The sequence below is a fragment of the Pygoscelis adeliae genome, unplaced genomic scaffold (genome assembly GCF_000699105.1).
Source record: "Pygoscelis adeliae isolate BGI_AS28 unplaced genomic scaffold, ASM69910v1 Scaffold206, whole genome shotgun sequence".
Taxonomy (NCBI): Eukaryota; Metazoa; Chordata; class Aves; order Sphenisciformes; family Spheniscidae; genus Pygoscelis; species Pygoscelis adeliae.
Window position 1 is genome coordinate 738,602 of NW_008825052.1, and position 19,457 is coordinate 758,058.

General features: G+C 35.9%; 1 protein-coding gene across 1 annotated transcript in view; it reads right to left on the minus strand.

The window, feature by feature from the left end:
• AK9 (adenylate kinase 9) overlaps positions 1–19,457 on the minus strand; it is a gene marked incomplete at its 3' end in the record, with an annotated part of 70,251 nt that overhangs the window by 30,196 nt on the left and 20,598 nt on the right. The window contains 8 exon segments of the mRNA XM_009326427.1: positions 4,183–4,284; positions 9,930–9,994; positions 10,446–10,560; positions 14,560–14,716; positions 15,405–15,538; positions 17,223–17,288; positions 17,291–17,335; positions 18,891–19,041. Coding sequence (XP_009324702.1) covers positions 4,183–4,284; positions 9,930–9,994; positions 10,446–10,560; positions 14,560–14,716; positions 15,405–15,538; positions 17,223–17,288; positions 17,291–17,335; positions 18,891–19,041 — 835 coding nt within the window.

Here is a 19,457-nt window from a genome sequence, read left to right on the forward strand (position 1 = left end):
CCTGCCTCCAGTGAGTTAATTGCCAAAGAGCTAGAGTTAGGGACTCCCATTCTTTTGTCATTGGCCAAATTTAAAAAGATGTGGGGTTTCAAATACATGCCTCCTTTTGACATTCCTTTGTGGCTTACTAAGGTTGGCCCCTTGCTAGTTTGCTACTTGTTGTGCTTATTTCTACAACCCTTAATTCCATATATGAAGCCAGGCTCTTAGAAGTTAGTATGGCAGTTTTGGGCACTGCAATGTCTACATCTCCTGGGTCTGGGTCTTAATGGGTAGTCCTCTAGAAACATAGTAAATTTCTAGATACTTGGGTGCTTTTAAGAATTTTATTCTTCCACTTATGAGGCTGTATTTTCATTCTTTCAATACCCCTATTTACCTCTACTATATATATATGATAAACTGAGATTTGAAATAAATCAGGCCCTCTATGGCAATTCATATGCTGGCTCAGGGACCCGAGGGCATCCCCGGGCCTGGCTGTCCCTGCCCAGGCCCCTGGGGCTCCCTCCACCTGCCCGTGGCCCAGGACCCCATGTCAGTCCCCGGGGCCGTCAGCCCCTGCCCCCAGCAATGCCGCAGCAGGGTCTGCCTCCCTACCTCCCCATGGGCCTGCACAGCCATGGGCTCTGCCGAGCTGGGCCCACCCACAGGCCGACATCCCAGCCCGGCCTCAGCTTGTCCCTGTCGCCAGGGAGGTGCCCAATGCCCCCGGCTGGAGCTGCCCTGCTCCTGGCTGGGGTGGTGGGACGGGCTCTGGCTGCTGGGCCCTGTCCTGATGGCCGTATTACCACACTCTGCTCCCAGCTCCCTGTTCCTTTGGGAGCAGTTGGCCCTCACAGTGTCCTGACATGCTGTCCCCAAGATGAACTGCAAAACTTTATTTTAGTTGAGCCATTTTTAAATGATAGGTTAACAAATAAGCATTTTGGCAAGTATTTTTGTGATCTTTTAGAACAAAGAATACTTAATGTTTCCTCTCTTCTTTTTACAACTTTGAACAACACAACTAATAGCCTGACACCTCAGTGGCTAACCTTCCCTCTGTTTGAATGATTATTAGTCCGAACATAAACCAAAAGTGCAAAAGGGCATATCGTTAAGCAAAAACACCTGGCAGATTTCAAATAGTCTGATCTTGAATTAGAAATTATTTTTTTCTTGAAAACGTTTATAAACATTTGCGTTTTACTAAACTACACATTCATTCTGTATACATCATTACATTAGTTATCCCGTGCAATGACATTTCTGTCTCTTGCCATGATTCTAAATAGGAACATGAAAATACCTCCCTTTTTATGTACATTAAAAGATGTTGTGTAAATGTCACAATTAATTATGTTGTATTCTGCAGTGATGTATTCCAAATGAGACAGAGATGTAGCCAAGTAAAACCTGCTTAAATTTGGGCAGCACTAATGCACTATGTAATGATGATGCCATTAGGAACACAGATTTTAAGAAAATAAGCAAAGGATACATTAATAACTAGGTTACGCTAACCGCTTTTTGCACGTGTTATCCCTGGCACATTCACACTGTGGAAATCACATGTGCTGCCTTGTGAACCACAGCCCTATTCAAAGCAATAACATATGGAAGATGGTAATGTGGGCTGTCTGGATCTAGCCTTCAACAGATCGTCTTTTATAGTCCTGCCCTTCAAAAACCTCTCCGTTCTAAGTAGGTCATGAAACTTTGGAAATATACAGGGATAATTAATAATGGATTTAAATGAGTATTTGACATCATCTGAGACAGAATATTGAACACGGTAACAAATCCACTCAATAGAGTGCTTCCCGTATGAACCTTAATCTCAGAAACACAATTCACGTTACACCTCTCCTGATAGGCCGTATTTAGCAAATGATGTACCAGCATGTGTTCCAGCTTTGATTCTCTACTCTAGGCACATAATTCCATCAGATTACCTCTATCTGAGAGTTTTCTTTCTTAAGGAAACATATCTAGCAGCAAACATTGCATACTTATGGAGTTCTTAAATAGATTACACAGGCCTAAGTGAACCGGAGAAACTTTCCCTTGGAAAGAGGGGAGAAGTAACAAAAGAAAAAAGGATTGCATTCCTAAGGAAAAGGGACAACCCAAAATTGGACAACCCAAACATTATTTGATTTTGATTCAGGTATTTGAACCTTACTATAACAAAAGTGTTGCCTCCCTGGCATTTGGTTTGTTTCAAACTGGGTCTCGGGGATCAAAAATACTGAAAATACTTTTAAGTAAGTAAGGCAGCTGTACCTTTGCTATTAGATATAAGTTATAATAATTCTGCTTGCAGAGGTGATTTACAGTGAGAAGATATTTTAAAGAAATAAGAAACATAGTAAAGAAAAATACTTGAAAAGACAGTAATGGTTTAAAAATAACTGGATCTAAAAATGCAAACAAGTTTCCTTCAGAGGAGGTGGCGGTCTATCTAACAGTGCTGTTCTTAATTTCTTTTCCTTATCACAGAAGTGATAGGAAACGATCCTCCCCAGCCCTAAATCTGGAGCTTTCACAGGGAATGCCTATATGGCAATCTCTCATATTCTTTTGCTCTGTTTGGCAATCTCTCATATTCTTTGCTTTTACTGATCATAGTTACCATAGAGACAAACAATCCTCAAAGGCTTTCTGCCCCCATGTTCTCCAAGTGAGTTGCTGGGGAAGGACAGACTTGTTTTCCAGTGTTCTGCTAGTATTAGATATGACTTGTTCTGCCCTCAGTCCATATTCAGCAATAAAAAAGATTAAAAAATCCTTCTTTCCTCCCCTCTCAAACCCTGCCAAAGCTGAGACAGAGACACCAGAAGCCAGCATGTCTTCTTCATTAGTGTTTAACTATCAAAATAAACAGAAGGGCAAAATGTAGGATAACAGTGACACTTTCGTTCCTTGGAACTGATATGTATTTCATTATGAACATATTTTCATTTGTCTTTTTGAAACAGACCATGTCATTTGTTTATACAGACTTTTCATTACTTATAAATATATGCTGTCAAGTAATTTTCAGCATATTTCAGTGAAATGTACTTAGTAGACAAACTTACATTGTGTGTACTGATTTATGGTGTTTGGGGAAAAAAAAGCAGTTCAGTTTACAGATTAAGTTAATTCTAATGCATAAAAATGTGTATTTTTAACAACTTGCTATTTAAAATAAAATGTTTTATTTCTCTTTTGGACTTCAACATATTCTAAAAATTCTAGTAGATAAAAGCTAGAATGTATATTTTAAAAACTAAAGCAGACTGATTCCATTAAAGATGAGTTGCCTTCAAAGTGTTTTTTGAGAGAGGGCTATTATAGGATTTCGTATATCTTTTCATTAGCTTATGGTTCTATGGAGTTCCGTGTGCTGCAGAATTTTACCTTATACCGAAAAGAAGAAAACATGACTCCATGTGGAATCTAGCAAGCTGTTAGCAGGACAATGGATGACTAAGGAAAGTACAGGACATATTTTGATCATTCACATCCAATGTTAAAATTCATCCATTCCCATTTTTCCCAAGACCCCTTGCCACAGGGAATGGACTAGTAATTTCTGATTAATGTGGATATAATATTAATTTAAAAATGGTCTGTAGAACAGGTTTTTTGAAATCACATGCAGGTGTTTGTGAATACTGCAATTTGATTATTTCCAGGTTTTTTCCCCCCATTTTTTCCTGGTATTTTCTTCTTTCTACTTTTTCTTTTTTTGGGGAGTCAGAATCCATGAAAGTGACTTTCTAAAGCTTTTTTCCTCTGATTTCCCTCCCTTATCACTTCATCCTGTAGAGAGTGCTCATGGATTTCTGAATATGAGAGGTTATGTCAACCTGGAATTTCAGCAATGCTCACTTTATTTGTTATTTCCATAGATCCCCATACAGATTTATAATTTGGTATTTAGGCAGTAGAGGCAATAGTGGGATTGTGTTGTTTTTCAAAGTGCAAATACCTGGTGCATTACATTTAACAGGAAATAACAACATGCCTTTAATTGCATTTGTAGGTGTTTAAATAACTTGAACCTGACTATTCCACTATAAACTTCTTTAAAAGAAAAAAGTTAAGGTAAGGAATGATATTTACAGCCAATAGCAAAAGCGTGCAGAAAAGGAAGGCGTACAATTCTTGATACTAGCAAGTAAGAGAGATTATATGTTCTACAAGGCCAACCTGTAGGTTTAGATTCTTCTTTATAACCTGCAGAGTCACTGAACTGTTTCTGGGGCATTTGTTCCGTTTCAGGTGGAAGCTGCTCATCATTGTCCTCAAATTCTGTTGGCACAAATAAAATAATTAGTAACTTTAACAAACCCATTGAGGGGTGATGGAGGCACTAGAGATATAAAGATATTTTTGGATCACACTGCAAAACTTATATTTGATCACCTGCAAAAAATGAGTTAGTTATTTTAATGCTCAGGTGTTGCACATTGACCAAAATATTTTAAGATCAACTACCTGATCTGTGGGGAAAGGCAGACCATCTATCAGATGCCACGACTGTGAATAAAGTGTAGAAGTACTTTATTTAATTCAGTGCTTTTATGTAAGAAAATTTTTCATTCATTATAATCTATGTGTTCTGTGCTCAAACTACGCTCAAAAACAAGACCTTGCAAAAGAGCGCACTTGGTGTTCTCCAGAACAGCTCCTATTGGGCAGAAGTGCTTCTGACTTGAAGAAGGGTTTGTGCACCTGAAGGCTGGTGTAATTTTTCCGACTGTATCAGTTGGTCAATAAAGAATATTACTTTTTCCTACAAGCCTTGTTTTGCTTATGTCCTTAGACCATTGTTAGAGTAATAAAACACCACTAGTACATCTCAACTTGTTATGATTACCCAATATTCAAATCATGTTAAACAAGAATGTATTTAAAAATCTGAAATTATGGCATATGTTTTCATGTACATCTCTTTTTTGGCAGAGAAACCACAAACATAATGAAAAACAGGGTGGAAACATTGAATTTCTGATTTATGCAGAATTGGGAAACTTTATCTCGCAAACAAGCATCTTCTTATATAGTTAGCAGACAAAAACCCACAACCTTTTGCATGTGTCAAATTGAGAAAATTCTTCACTTATTCTAGTTCTTTATTTTCTTTTGATATATACAGGAATGCAGTCAAGCAAAATGAGTTTTTATGCTCTGTAATAAATAAATCAAGAGTCCATAATATACACAAAGAGGAAAATGACATGCAGAAAAATATATGCAAAATGGAAGACACTTTCTTAAGGCTGTCAACATGCAAATTCTCACATGCATGCATAACTTAATCACAGACAGTCCTAGAGACTTTGATGGAAATAGCTATGTCACAGAAGCTAAGCATGTCTAAATTTTACAGTGTGTCTAAACACTTAAGAGATTCCATTTACAAGACTGGTGCTGGATAGGGTCAAGGAAGACAGATGGACAGACATTAAACAAAGTAAATTAAGAAGATGTCCTTTTCCTTATAGATGTTCAGAAAGTGACAAGAGCTTTCAGAAAGGCTGATAGCTCTAATCATAGGCTTTTGTTCTTTTTTTCTGCAAAGGAGTGCATAGCTGTACTAAACCAATATCCCTTAGCCTTTATTTCTCTGAATGAGAGATTAAAAGAATTTAAGAACTGAAGGTATTTGGAATCTAATTGAGAAAGTTGTTCATAACCTTTCTGTTTCAAATTTTAAAATTTCTCTGCCTAAAATGCTGTGATTACAGGTATTAGAATGTAATTATCATATCTGGCTTACGAAGGAGGGCAGAAAATGGCTTTGAAGATCATGCAACTTTGCTCAAAGACTGAACAAACTGTGAAGTTAATATCACTACAGCTTGCTTTGAAGTTCGTGGTACAAGTAATTTGCTATCCCTTGTCTGCAGATTAATAAATTGTCCGTGTTCAAACTCTCTCACTGAAAAGCCTCCAGTTAGAGGTAGAAAAAAAACAAATCAGGATGCAAGCCAGACAAGAAAAACAAAGGAAATCTATTTAGAGGCTGTAGGACTGAGCACACGTCAACTACCTGGTAAATGTTATAATTACAGTTGATTCCAAAAAACATTTATCTTCAAAGACTAAAGAGGAAATGTCCTAACATGTACAGGTTTAATTATTATAATTATTATATTTATTTTTTGTTGTTGTTTAAAGTATCTTACTGAGTTTAACACGATGATAAAAATAAAAAAGCAAGAACATAAAATAAAAGCTAAAGAGATGGGTATTGATTCAACCCTCCACCATCTGCAATATGAGAAAGGCGGGGGGTTGGGGTCAATATGAAAGAGTTTGTAACAAATATTGGTATTAACAGCTGTGAAGGACAAGCACGGGAGCCGACAGCTGGAATTATCAGCTCCAGCTACTCATTTATTTCTTGCAAGACCTTCTGCCAAAATAGCAAGAGTAGCAGAAGAGACATCAGTGAAGATGGGGTTGTGCTAACACACCACCCTGAGCTACGGTGACCGAGGCATAGGCATAGGTGTGCTCCAGTGGAGTTTGCTATAGAAAGGGGGTAATCTCTGGCAGAAAAGCAGGGCTGACAAATAAAGTACAGAAAATGAAGTCTTAAACCATGACAACTGTTTGCTTCAGTGGATAAGATCAATTGTATGGAACATTTTATTGATGAAACGTGGCAGGAAAGAAATACGCCAAGTTTTACTTCAGGAAGATTGGAATGAACCCACAGATCTACCTGAAGCTGTATAAGTCTTCTACAATGCCTGAAATACATTCTCACGAAATCATATAGCTGACTCCTAGTATAAATAAATCCATACTCATGCAAAGCTGCTGCAAAAATGCTTAAATACAGTAAGAAAATAATTTAAGCTCAGAATAATTGTGTCAACAGACATGAAAAAAGATGTGGGGCTATAATTTTCAGCTAGACACTACAAGCAAGAGTTTCCACATAAATTGTTTTGTGTACCTTCAGCAGACATTTTCAGCATTGAACTTAGCTTCCTAATTAATTTAAATACATGTTAAATTTACCTGAAGTCTCCTTCTCCATTTACTTTCACTCTCATTAAGACGTGTAAGTACCTTGCTCATTACTGGAACCATTTTTTCCTTTTAAACACAAACGGTATTATAAATTTGAATACATTCAGTCCTGAAGCATCCCAGTTACTTCAATGTCCCACTGAGGTTACAAAAGTTGCAATTATTGAAATGCACATTTATTTATATAGAATGGAATAGAATAGAATAGAATAGGACTCAGTTGGAAGGGACCTACAACGATCATCTAGTCCAACTGCCTGACGAATTCAGGGCTGACCAAGTAAGAGCATGTTGTTAAGGGCATTGTCCAAATGCCTCTTAAACACTGACAGGCCTGGGGCATCGACCACCTCTCTAGGAAGCCTGTTCCAGTGTTTGACCACCCTCTCAGTAAAGAAATGCTTCCTAATGTCCAGTCTAAACCTCCCCCGGTGCAGCTTTGAACCATTCCCATATGATATGATATATAAGACATTAAAAGAGCGAGATTGGGACTCTGGAGTATTTTTCTGAGTTTTCATTTTTATACCATAACCGCTATATAAAAAAACCCCAAACTGTGAACATATCATTCATTTATAGTTTTGTAAAGACATGTCACATGGGAGAAAAGCTGCAGTCAATGTGCTGATGGCAGATGTCAGGCTAAGAGCAGCATGACTGAAGTGTTTTGGTGAGTCAGTATTTGATTATTGAAATCAAATGTAGGCGCAGGAAAACAATTTTCTCTGAACAAGGGCTTATCACGTGTTAAGAGCACAAGTGTGTATATGACATTATTACTTCTATCCTTAATAATTGTTGTTTTGAAGCACTCAGATCAAAATGACTTAGATATACAAAACTAAGATGAACTTTGTTGTTTGAGACAGAGATAATAGAGTATCTGTGTAGAACCCTTTATATTTAATACTTTAGAACTCATTCACTTTGGAGAAGAGCTGTGTGCTTTATTAGAAACTATAAAAAGTTATAATGTAGAATTTTTTTAAAGTTTATATGTAATTTAAAGAAACCTACAAAGCTAGAGTATTTTTTTCAGAGAGTAGGTGAAACATTACTTAATTAAAAATCAAAAGCATGTTATCATATTCAGTCTATCTTACACTACCTTTACGACTTAGGCCTTGTTATATATAGGTAAAATAAACGCCAGACTGGATAATGAAAGAAAGTGTGTGTGAGACATATTGACAACACAGAACTTAAACTTGGCCATAATAAGTTTCTACAGAAACCAGTGTGTTAAGTTTGAAAGGAAGACAGTAATGGCAGTCTAGGCCCCCACTACTGAGAGAATTAAAAAAAAAGGTGGGAATTCATGCGCTTCAATTTTTAATTTCAGCTCCAGGCCTTAGGTGATAATTTAGGCTGTAATGGAGAAACCTTGAGATCCCATAGCAGAGGAAGAAAATACTCTATAAAGACCTCAACCTAGTTCTTAATGTAGAGACAGATACTCGTGCATGGTACTTCATCTTGACAATAGATCCAATTCAGGCAGCAACATTCTTCTAAGAAAGTAGGCAGTGGTTAAAGAAGGCAAAAAGGAAAGTACAACCCTGCAACTTTTTTGACTGCTGAGGTTCAAAAACGTTGAAACTAACTGGAATTAATTCTAAACCTCGACCCAACTGACAGAATTGTCTGAGGTGCAAAATCTCACTCCTCACAGATTATTCACTCGTGCCCAGGACAATTATACTTTCATTGCTGGAAACAAAGTATAGCACAATTCTGATATAAAAGTAGAATCTTCCCAGGAAATAAAGAGTGGCTAAACAAAAATAATATGCGGTTCTGTCAATACAGAAAGAAGCAAAGTAAGAAAGTCTCTACCCAAAATGTTTTATTAATATTGTTATTAGAGGGGAAACCTCATGTAATACACATAATTCCATTTTTTTAATGTGGTTAGGTTATGTTATTAAAGGCTAATCTCCATAAGCACAAAGGAGGGGAGGAACAATGACAGGTGGGGTAACCCCAATAACCTAATCAGAACAAACATAACTTTGACTTGGCTCCCCTCAGGGTCATTAAAAGAGGATGATGAAGGTATTGTCTGGGTATGAGATCTATTGAGATGAGTCAACCAGAGAGGCTTTCCCTGGCTGAGAGGGATTACTGTCTACAGGGTATGAGATTCATCAGGGGATGCCAGGAAAAGCAGTCTGGGATTGTGAGAGACTTACAATAGTATGAGGCATTTCTAAGAAGGACCAAAGGCAAGGAGAAGGAGGGATCAAAGTGGATTGGGGAGGAACAAGCATGGGTAATAGAGTAAGAAGAGGATGAAAGGGGAAATGGGAGTACATTACTGCATGGTCCTGGGGATGTGGAGCTGCAGCAGCCCCACCTCCACTGGGCTACTGGATTCAGCAATTCATAATGTATATTGCTACCAGATTCAGCAATTCTTAATGCATGTTAAGAGAGCCATTCCTGAAATAATTTCCATTCCCCTTTAATTGCTTCAGGCTGAGCTTCTTGGAGGAAGAACAGAAAATAAGACAGTTTTGCGATTTTCTTATTAGCTCGTCTAAGTTCTAACAATGTTTTCTAACTTGTGAGGGGAATACAGGTTTTTTGATGAGTAGGAAGTTTCAATACAGTTAATAACCCACTTAGAAAAGTTACTAGAGGAGATAGACAGTCCTGTCCTTCAGATTTATTGAAAAGTGCAACTGTGCTGGCTGATTTAATACACGTCTCTCTTCTGTAACATCCATTACGAATGACATAGAAATGAGTGCCTGAATCAGCAAAGATAGTAATATAAAGTCATTTTTCTAGATGCTGAATGTAAAAAGGAAATCAAAACTGTAAAATCTGCATAAAAACTAAATTGCTAAATGATTTGAAACACCTAATTGATAAAATAGAAGTCAAATGATACACACTTTCACCTTTCTCCACAGCAGCCTCTAGAGATTGGTCTTCCTCTGATGTCAGTATTTCTTGCATTTCTCTTCTGTAAGTAAAAGATTTTTCATCTTAAGACTTATATAAATACTACTGAAGCAAGTTGCAGATATATTAAACGTGAAGTAAAGATGTGGAAATATACAATATAGATGTGGAACTATACAATATACAAGTGGGAATTGAAACATAATTTGGGTTGTACAAAATAAAAATAAAATATATTTTATCATCTAAAATGTTATTGTCTCATTGCATCAAAAGGCTGGACCAATGAAAGGCTAATAAAAATGCATTTAGCAAGAGAATCTTCTGCCACCATATTCACTGATCTAAATGAGATATTCCTCAAAGTTAACACATACTGGATTATTTCGTATACATCACAACTAGTCTTAGTGCACATTTGTGTTGATAAATGCACTGATACCTTTAACACAAAGTAAGGTTAGAATTTTCTTGCGCTCATTTTATACATTCAGATATTTGGAATATTTTACCTTACTTCTTCTTCTTCTTCTTTCTTTTCTAATGCTTCATCTGTTAGTCTTTTCAAAATCTTAGAATTAATTTCATCCCTATTTGCTAAGTATGTTCTGCGTAGTATACAGACTCCTGCAGTACAATTACACAACAGTAATGAGTTTATGCATCTGTATAAAACTAAGGTTATTTGAGTTAGGAAAATTATTTAATAAATGATAGACAACTTTCCTACTTCTTTTTAAAGCCAAGAAAAGGCATATATACCACTGAAATGTTATTATACTGCTGCTTTCTAAGGTTTTAGAGCTTTGTTTTCAATTTCAAGCACCTAATAAACAGAGTCTGGGATATGGGAAGGTTATGATGAAGGCTATAAGGGGAGACAGCACTGAAAGGATTTATCTCATATTTCTGTATATCATGCATTACTCTGGCATTTATTTTGTTTGTATGTGTGCAAAGAAAACTATGAAGAAACAAATGAAAAACATTCAAATAAAAATAGGAAGAATGTACATACCTATACTACTACAGCTGGTTGTCAGAAATGAAGAATATGCTGTTCCTACTAGGAACTCTACTGACTTATTTACTTTGGCAAATAGATTTATGATATATGGCTGCGTGGCTGAAATCCATTTCCATCAGTGGAGTTATGCCAGTTTAGACTAGTTCAGGGAATAGCTTACAAAGCAATGACTCAGAATGCTGTGAAAATGTAAACTCCACAACTACATTATTCTTTAAGTGACAGAAATTAGTGGGAATCGAATAAAAAGTTAACGCAATTGTCCAAAGGAGAAAAAAAAAAAAAGAAAAAAAAAAGAAACAAAATAGCTAATTTCAAGGAAACATATCCATAAGCAAAAAGCTACACTTTTAGCCAAACCCTATAGCAGACATTACAATCTTGTCTCTTTCACCTCACTTTACTCATAATTGTTCCTCCCATATCTCACATGATCACTATCATCAACTAACATAAAATGTATTTTTATCTAAATTTGAATTGTGAGAGACGTTACCTGTTAGGAACATTGGTGTTATTTTGAAGCAGAAGATAATTTTGTGTGAACGGTTTATATTTTAAACCGATACTTTCAATTAAATGTATTTTTGAAAAAGGGAGGGTGAGTGAAGGGAATTTTTTTAAAATGTAGTTTGTAAACTAATCTTTAGATAATTCTGTCTTGGTATTCTTCTGCAAAAAAAGTTGTGAGTTTTCAGTGGCTTTGCCTGGTGGTCCAGGCATGCACTTTCTCATCTTTGTGTTTTCTCACAGTATTATGAAAAGCAGCAATGCCAAAGAGCATTAATTTACTTCATTATTCAGAGTCCAAATGACATTGAACTGAAGTGAAGCAGCTTTAATTACAGAATTATCATATGCAGAACATAAAGAAGAATCACAATTACTATACTATAACCAACCATTCTTTCTTCCTTGGGCACCAGCACGTGTGTTTCTCATTCAAAGGATTCAATATTGTTTCATCAATGAAGGATTTTAGTATTACTTGATCAAATTGAGCAAGTGACCTACAAGCCTTTAGAATAACGGATAATAAATTAGCAAAGTCCTAAGTGGCTGTCCTGAGAGTACCTGCTACTGGTATTAACCAGAAATAAGCCAGCTTGCCAATGGAGCAGGTTTGTAGGTAGCTCAGCTGATTCTGGTTGAAAGAACAATGTTCTTGCAATGTCCTGTTTTAATGCAACTGGAAGTCTGTTAAGAAAATCTCTATGCCAGTATTATATTTCACTTTGATTTGTTATGATAGGCTACAAATAGTATGACTTGTATTCAATTTGCGCATGACTTGTTTCAAGCTGAGACAGTAAAAAATACATGCTTTATCATTTAAAGTATGTTAATTCATTTCCTCCCACCAGTGAATGAAACTTTGAATTGTCATTGATTCATATGAAAGCCTGATACAGCTCCAGGGATAAAATTAGGGTATAGACTCATTATCATCTCAAATACATTAAAAATAGGAATGGTAGATTTCCTTCCAAGCCTGAAATCTACTTACACATAAGGCCAAATGCGCTGTAATTAAGAAATAAGTCTTTTTTGCTATGTGATATAAAGACTGTAACAGTGTTAGTTCAAACAGAGGTACCATCAGGGTTGTGAGCACGAAATTTAGGTTTCATGAAGGACCTCTCTAACTTCTAGGAAAGGTTTACACTTATGCTTTAAAGAATCTGCCATCTATCAGACTGGAAAAACAGAAGATTGCATGAAAGAGATGGTTTCCAAGAGTATAAAATAGATTGTTCAGATTAGAACAAGTAATTGAGAGCTAGGTTTTGAGAACTAGTGGAAATGGTAGAAAGGTGTACATTGCAGGAAGGAAGCACATAATTTGAAAGCCCTAGAAAGGTCTTCATTTGGAAGCCTCTGCTATGGACTCCCAAGTTCTTCCCTTTCTGAAAGAAAAAAATGGGGCAGTTACTATTGACCAGTTTTCAACATGGTTCCCATGAAGGATTATCTGTTCTCAAAGTGTCTCATCCAGGATAAAGCCTTTCAGGGATGATGAGACAACCTTTTCTTTTATCCAATTAATTCACTTATTTGTTAAATTCTCAGAAGTGAAGAGAAAGTTAAAATAATTCTGAAAGCACCTCTCCCACCTCAGTCCTCTCCCTGCAAAAAAGGCTAGAGCTCGACTCCTGCTGTTTGTTATTTAGTACACTGTATTAATATTACATTACTGCATGCCAACTACATGAATAAGGTTCTTTTTGTGGTTGTAAGAAAGGACAACGCACTGTGTCCCAGAAACTAGGTTCATGAACATTTCAATATGCTTGAAATGTCTGAGAAGCAAAGATGAGGCATGGAAATGCAATTTGTCCTTAAGTTCTTTCTGGAAGTATCTGTGATGAGGTCTTCTTGAATGATAGGAACACCAAATATGATTTTCTGAAACACTGGATCTAGAACTTCCTCATAGAAATGTTCAGTCTGTATTTAGTCTGTATACGAGCTCCAGCCACACCGGAAGACTTTTAGTTAACATGTTTAAGGTGTTACAAAATTTCACAAAGCTATATGACCAAGTAGTTTAGGTACTGTAGATGAGTTGTGAGGATGATTAGCTGATCAGATAACATGCTTCTGAAAAGGTTGTGGTTTGTTTTTTTTTTTTTAAAGAAAGAAATATGTTCTGAGTAAACTGTGTAATCTTGATTTGCTCAGGTTGATTTTTATACTCAGGGATAAGGGTTTGAAAAGCTCTCTGGACTGATTCTAATATCGGGCAGTTAGTGAGCTTTCTTGAACTAAGTATGAATACACCTATCATTCCTTTCTTGAAGGGAAGTTTCTACTACTGAAAGACCTTTTGATAATAGACTGGGTTGAACAGGTAATGATCAAACATTGTCACAGGGCAATGAAACTTGTGGTGTGGTACGAATCAAGCGGGCATAATCCATTAAGGCATGATTTGGCAGGCAAAACTTTTAACAGTGTATGAATCCGTTCAGTTTTTCATGCCTGGTACCAACCTTCCTTCCTGCTTGAAACAATAAAGTAAAAATCCCTTCCTCTGAATTCATGGGTACTAAGCTATTGTATCAGTCTGGATAAGAAGTTGCTCAACTTTTTTTGACCCCAGGATGGGGAACACGATACACCTGCATACAGGTATTTCTGTCCCCCCGCCTTTTCTCTCAAGCAGAGAAAGTTCGTATCTATAACCTGCTTTTGCAAGTGGGGAAACCAATGCACAGGCAGAGAAATTTGACTAAGAGCCACATCGCAAGCTGGTGGCCAGCCAGACACAGAATACAAAAGTCTGAAACTGCAAGAGCCCAGTGGTATTTACTGCTGAGTGTAAATAGGAGGAAATTGTAAATAGGATTATAAATAGGAGGAATTTTCTTTGTTGCTTTTGTAAAGCATTCCTGTTTTCAATTCTGTGTAATTCCCTTAATCCAAATTGAAAGAAATTTGGGGTACTCTTGTTGATTCACTGGATTCTTCCTTCTCTAGACCCCTGAAACTTTATAAATGGAACACAACTACTAGTTTTTCTTGTAAGTGTGCTTTATATACAGATATCAACACAGAAAAAAGAAAAGATTAATTTTCATTAGTGTGCATTTACTAACCATCTTTTTCTGTATCCTTCAGACAGACAACAGTGTCAGGTAAAAGTCCTTTTTCTGATAAAGCTGACCAGTGATCTACTGACAGAGGGTAGTTATCCACTACCCATCCTCCTTTTTCTGGAGCACCAGGAAACCTGTCTTTGTTCTTCTTCATAAGCTGTTATAAAATGTCAGGTTCAGTAACATAAAAAGACTAAGATAGTCTGTGAGCTGTTCAAAAAGACTGCACAATACAAAATGATTTTCTGACTGTTATGATTTTTCCCTGTTATTTCATGTCAATAAAAAGTAAGACATTTATAACTTTGTATGTCTGACATGACATATGATGTCATAAATGAAATAAAAACATTTTAAACAAAGAGATTAATGTGCCGGTGATTTTTTAAGGTTGCCTATAAAGAATTTAGATTCCAGTTTCAATAGTTGCAAACCAGTGAACAAATTTAAAACAATTCAAGATTCTCGGACAAACCTTCGTATACAATTATTTTTAAACACTTGTATCTGGTGTTGAGCTCTTTAATAGTGACTAAGAGTATAAGAATAGGGCAAGCATACAGTGATACTTCCCTCAGACAATTTTCCCAGCCTTTAACGATTTGTAGCCCAGGTACTTTGCAAGACAGAAATAATTTAGATATATATATAGTAGTCCTCAATAGATCTGTCTTTCATGATCTTGCTCAGTCTCTCCTCAATCCTATGTAACCTTTCAGACTACGTGATATAAACTAAACTGATCTTTCAAATGGAAAAATTAAGAACATGTATCAATAATGTACAAACTGTTACAGGTGGCTCTTAGAAAAAAGTGCTTTGCTATATAGTACTTGTAGTTTTACCTCTGCAATAGCTCTCTCCAGTACTTCAGCATATATTTCAGGTGACAGTGTAACTTCAGAGACTGATGCACTTTTTATGGCTTCTTCTACCATCGCTTGAACTTCTGGGTGGTCAGCAGTTATCTCTGACATTCCTAACAATATAGATTTTTTTTAAAAGTGCTTCACAAAATTCTGAAATAATCATTTCCTCTGGTCAGGAATAACTGCTAGGCAATTAAATCCAGGCACTTCATAATTACAGTGCAGCAGTCATTTTAAGCAATATTACACAATCATACTGAGAAAGAATCAAATAGCAGTTCTTCTGAATGCAGTTCTAGAGGGTATTTCATAAAGGTAAGTTTTAAGATCTTGGTTTGCTCTCTCATTACAAAAACCCCCCTTTTTAACTGCACAGTATTTTCTACCACTAAGTGAAATATTGCTTCAATATGAATGGAATGACATTTGTGTACTATAACAATCAGGCACCTGCAGCACCTGAGAATTTCCTTTGATTTGATTTCTCTTTGATTCCTAAATCAAAAGGTTGACCAGATTAATTTAAAAGTCAGTACAAATCATAGATCAAGACAGTATATTGTCAACAATCAAGAAGCCTGCATTCTCTAAGATGCACGAAACATTCATATTGGATCCATATTTTGTTATTAATTGCTGACACAATGGACTGTAATTGTTTAAAAATTTTTTAAGGAACACTCAGAGTTAGTTCACAGTTTACATACTAATTTGACAAAATTTGGTGAAGAACTGTTTTAAGCAACTGTAATATCTACTATGTGAAGAGTATAATTTGGAAAAAATTCTGTATTTACTTTCTGTAATTATGCCAAAACTTTTCACTGAATGTGTTGATACTTTTTACATGCACAAATTTACACATTATCAGGTTATTTTTGCCAAGTTACAAGCTCCCTGGGAAAGGGACAATATCTTACTGTTTCCATTCTGCAAAAAAACCTCAGCCCAACCCAAGCCCCAAACCAAACAGACTTTACAGTTATCATAGCTAAAGATATTATATTCTACTTCTCCAGTTCAAGAAATAGATCTTTCTTTAGTGCTCTCTTCAATATCTTTTGCTGGTATAGAATGTCATAAATTAAAGAAAGAATATAATTGAAGGAGCAAATGTTTTTCTTTAAAAAGACAAAGAAATTTGTAAAAACTACCTCACAATCCACATTTATTTAATTTCCATTTTAGACCCTTATAAATATATTTCATTAATGTCCATTAACTGGTTCTACCTAATAATCTATCTTCCTTGGTTGAGACAAAATGTCAGTCTGTTCTGTATGAAAAAAATACTACTATTTGTAAACTGTGTCAGACTTACAAACATATTTCATTTGTTCAAGTGTATTTCAACAGGTTAATTAAAACTTACCATACTTTTAAATTTCTCATATTCAAGTGGCAAAACTCCCACTCCTGAATTCAGATCCTCTCTTATTTTTTTTGTTTGTGTGTGAATTAACACCTATTCTCCTTATCTATTAAAAAATTCTGAAACAATCTTATGCTATAAAAAGATATGTAAGTGAAAATACCAAACTTTTCATCAAAATACATGCTTAGCTCATGTTTTTTCCCCTGTAGACTAACATGGTATTAATGGGTTAATATCTTTCAATGACAAAATTAACCATTTCATTTTAGGTTTCTCAAAACGACGGTATCGGCAACAAGGAAAAAATTTAAAATAGTCCTACAAGTGTAAATGAGGAAAAAAATAATTATCTTTCACTTTTTAATTTGCAAGACACACTGAAGGCATGGAATGACATGCTTAAAATAGCTAAGATTTACTTTTTAATTTTCAGATGATGGCAGATTTTATAGCAGTCTCCTCTTCCAAGTTTATTCCCTTTCTGGTTTAGTGATTTCTTCAGAATGATCTGCTTCTTTGACACTACTATGTTCTTACAAGCCTCCCAATCTGTGGAATCCCCCAACACACCTCCTAGGAATCACAAGCACTTTTCCAGCCCTAGTGAAGGCAAGACTAGTACCCATCAGCCTGTGAGACACAAATGGCTCTCTAGCAGTACTAGTTTCCATACGCCTGTTTCTCCCCTTAAAAGACACCTGAACAGAAATATGACAAAAGCCAGAAAAGAGTTAAAAAATACACAAGTCCTGAACACTTCTTCAGTTCAACAGATTTAATACCCTCCCCTAGTTTCTCCCCAAACAGAACAATGTGGTTCTGTTTGAGCTGGATGTCATCTGAGCACATTAACAGACTGGGACCCTCTGAGCATGTATATATTACCTTTTTAGTTTGAATCAGAAGAGTATGTTTTAAGTGACTCTCCTGATCCTTCCCATGCTTTGGTACACATGGCAAAGCAGTCTTGGAACATGCAAACTAATTGATTCCTTCCAGATGCACATTTACTATCCTGAAACCATTAAGTGTTCAGCCCATGAGATCACAATACAGCTAGTCTGTTAGTCCTCCGTGCATGACATGGATATTGAGACCTTAGCACCAACTGCTTCAATCTCCTGACCTACTCTGACAGTAGGCAGAAACTCTGTGGACTTCAGTGGAGTTTCATAGCCTCACTGTCTGTCCCTGAACTGGACTTGGGAGCACTCAGGACAGTCAAGGGGGCCATTCACCTAATTAAACTGATACATGTCTTTTGCATAATTTTTAGTGATTCTCTGTAATTCTCTCAAAAGGCAGAACTTACTAGGTAATTAACTAAATAATTTTGTTAGGAATAGGAAATACTTTCTGGCATAGTTACCTCTAGATTTAGATTCAAGCTTCCAAAAATATTTAATATCCCCTTCTGAAGCTTTCTTCCTTTCTATGACAATTTACATCCTTCATCTGTTTGTAGTTCTGTTTTGCAATACAATTACTTGAGCTCTCCAAGGTTAGTAATTAGGACTAAGGTCTCATTCATCCTAATATGATTTCACACACCTGTCCTCAAAAGTATTTACATAGCCAGGAATCTGGAACATAACACTGTTTAATGGTTTTAATTTTGGTGTCATAGTTCACCACTATTCTTACTGCAACACCAATGGTTTTTGTATCACTGTCAGCTTCTATATTTTGCAGCACCAGAGGAATATACTGACTTCTTGTTAGATATGTTTCTACCCATGAGTAAGTCAAATACAGTGATTCCTTGCTTAGTTGAATAAGGCAAAATGGCCTGATTGTCCATTTGAACCATAACTAGAGCTAACTGGAAAAGGCAGTTCCAACTCAATGGAAAATTTTCATTTAAAAATAAATAATTTTGGAAAAACCCCCACAAAATTATAAGGATTTATATGTAAGATCAAAAATACTGAATTCTACCCAGGTATTCCATTCACTGCACATTCTTTTAGTTCATATTTAATGCACAACAACCGTAACAACTTCTGTAATATTTTATAAGTCAAAGTGACAGCAATTGCTTCAGTTAACCTAAAGCAAATAAGGTAGCTTCAAAGACCACGGAACACCTTATTCACCTGGTTCTCTTGACTGTTCTAATTTCAACCTATTTTTCACTGCTGTTATAGCCTTTTCTACTGTATCCTTTTGCACTTGCTCAATGTTTTCTTCTCTTGATTCTTCCATATGGGGTTGAATGAGTTTGGCCATATCAAGAACCTAGTGAAATGATTTGAAAAAATAAAAATATCACAGAAGAGAAATATAGCATCTGATCCAACTTCTATACAATGAAATGAATTTGGAAAAGCTCTGCAAATTTCAGAAAAATTTACATATCGTTCAAGTGCAGGTTTTTTTTGTGGAAAAAAATAATTTCTGATTTGCATTTACATTTAATTATCCTAAATAAAAAAGTTATTCATAATATTCTTATGCTAAGACAAATAACTGACATACAAATATTTGTCTTACATAGAGGGTAAATAAAAATATTTTTGAAATTTAGCTACTTTTATATAAATGAATTTCACTAAATTACTATGTTTCCTCTGTAATCCATATGTTTGCAATGTGTATCTTAGTAACACAACAGGAATAAGAATGTGCTTAACTGGTTCCCAAGCCTCAGCTGA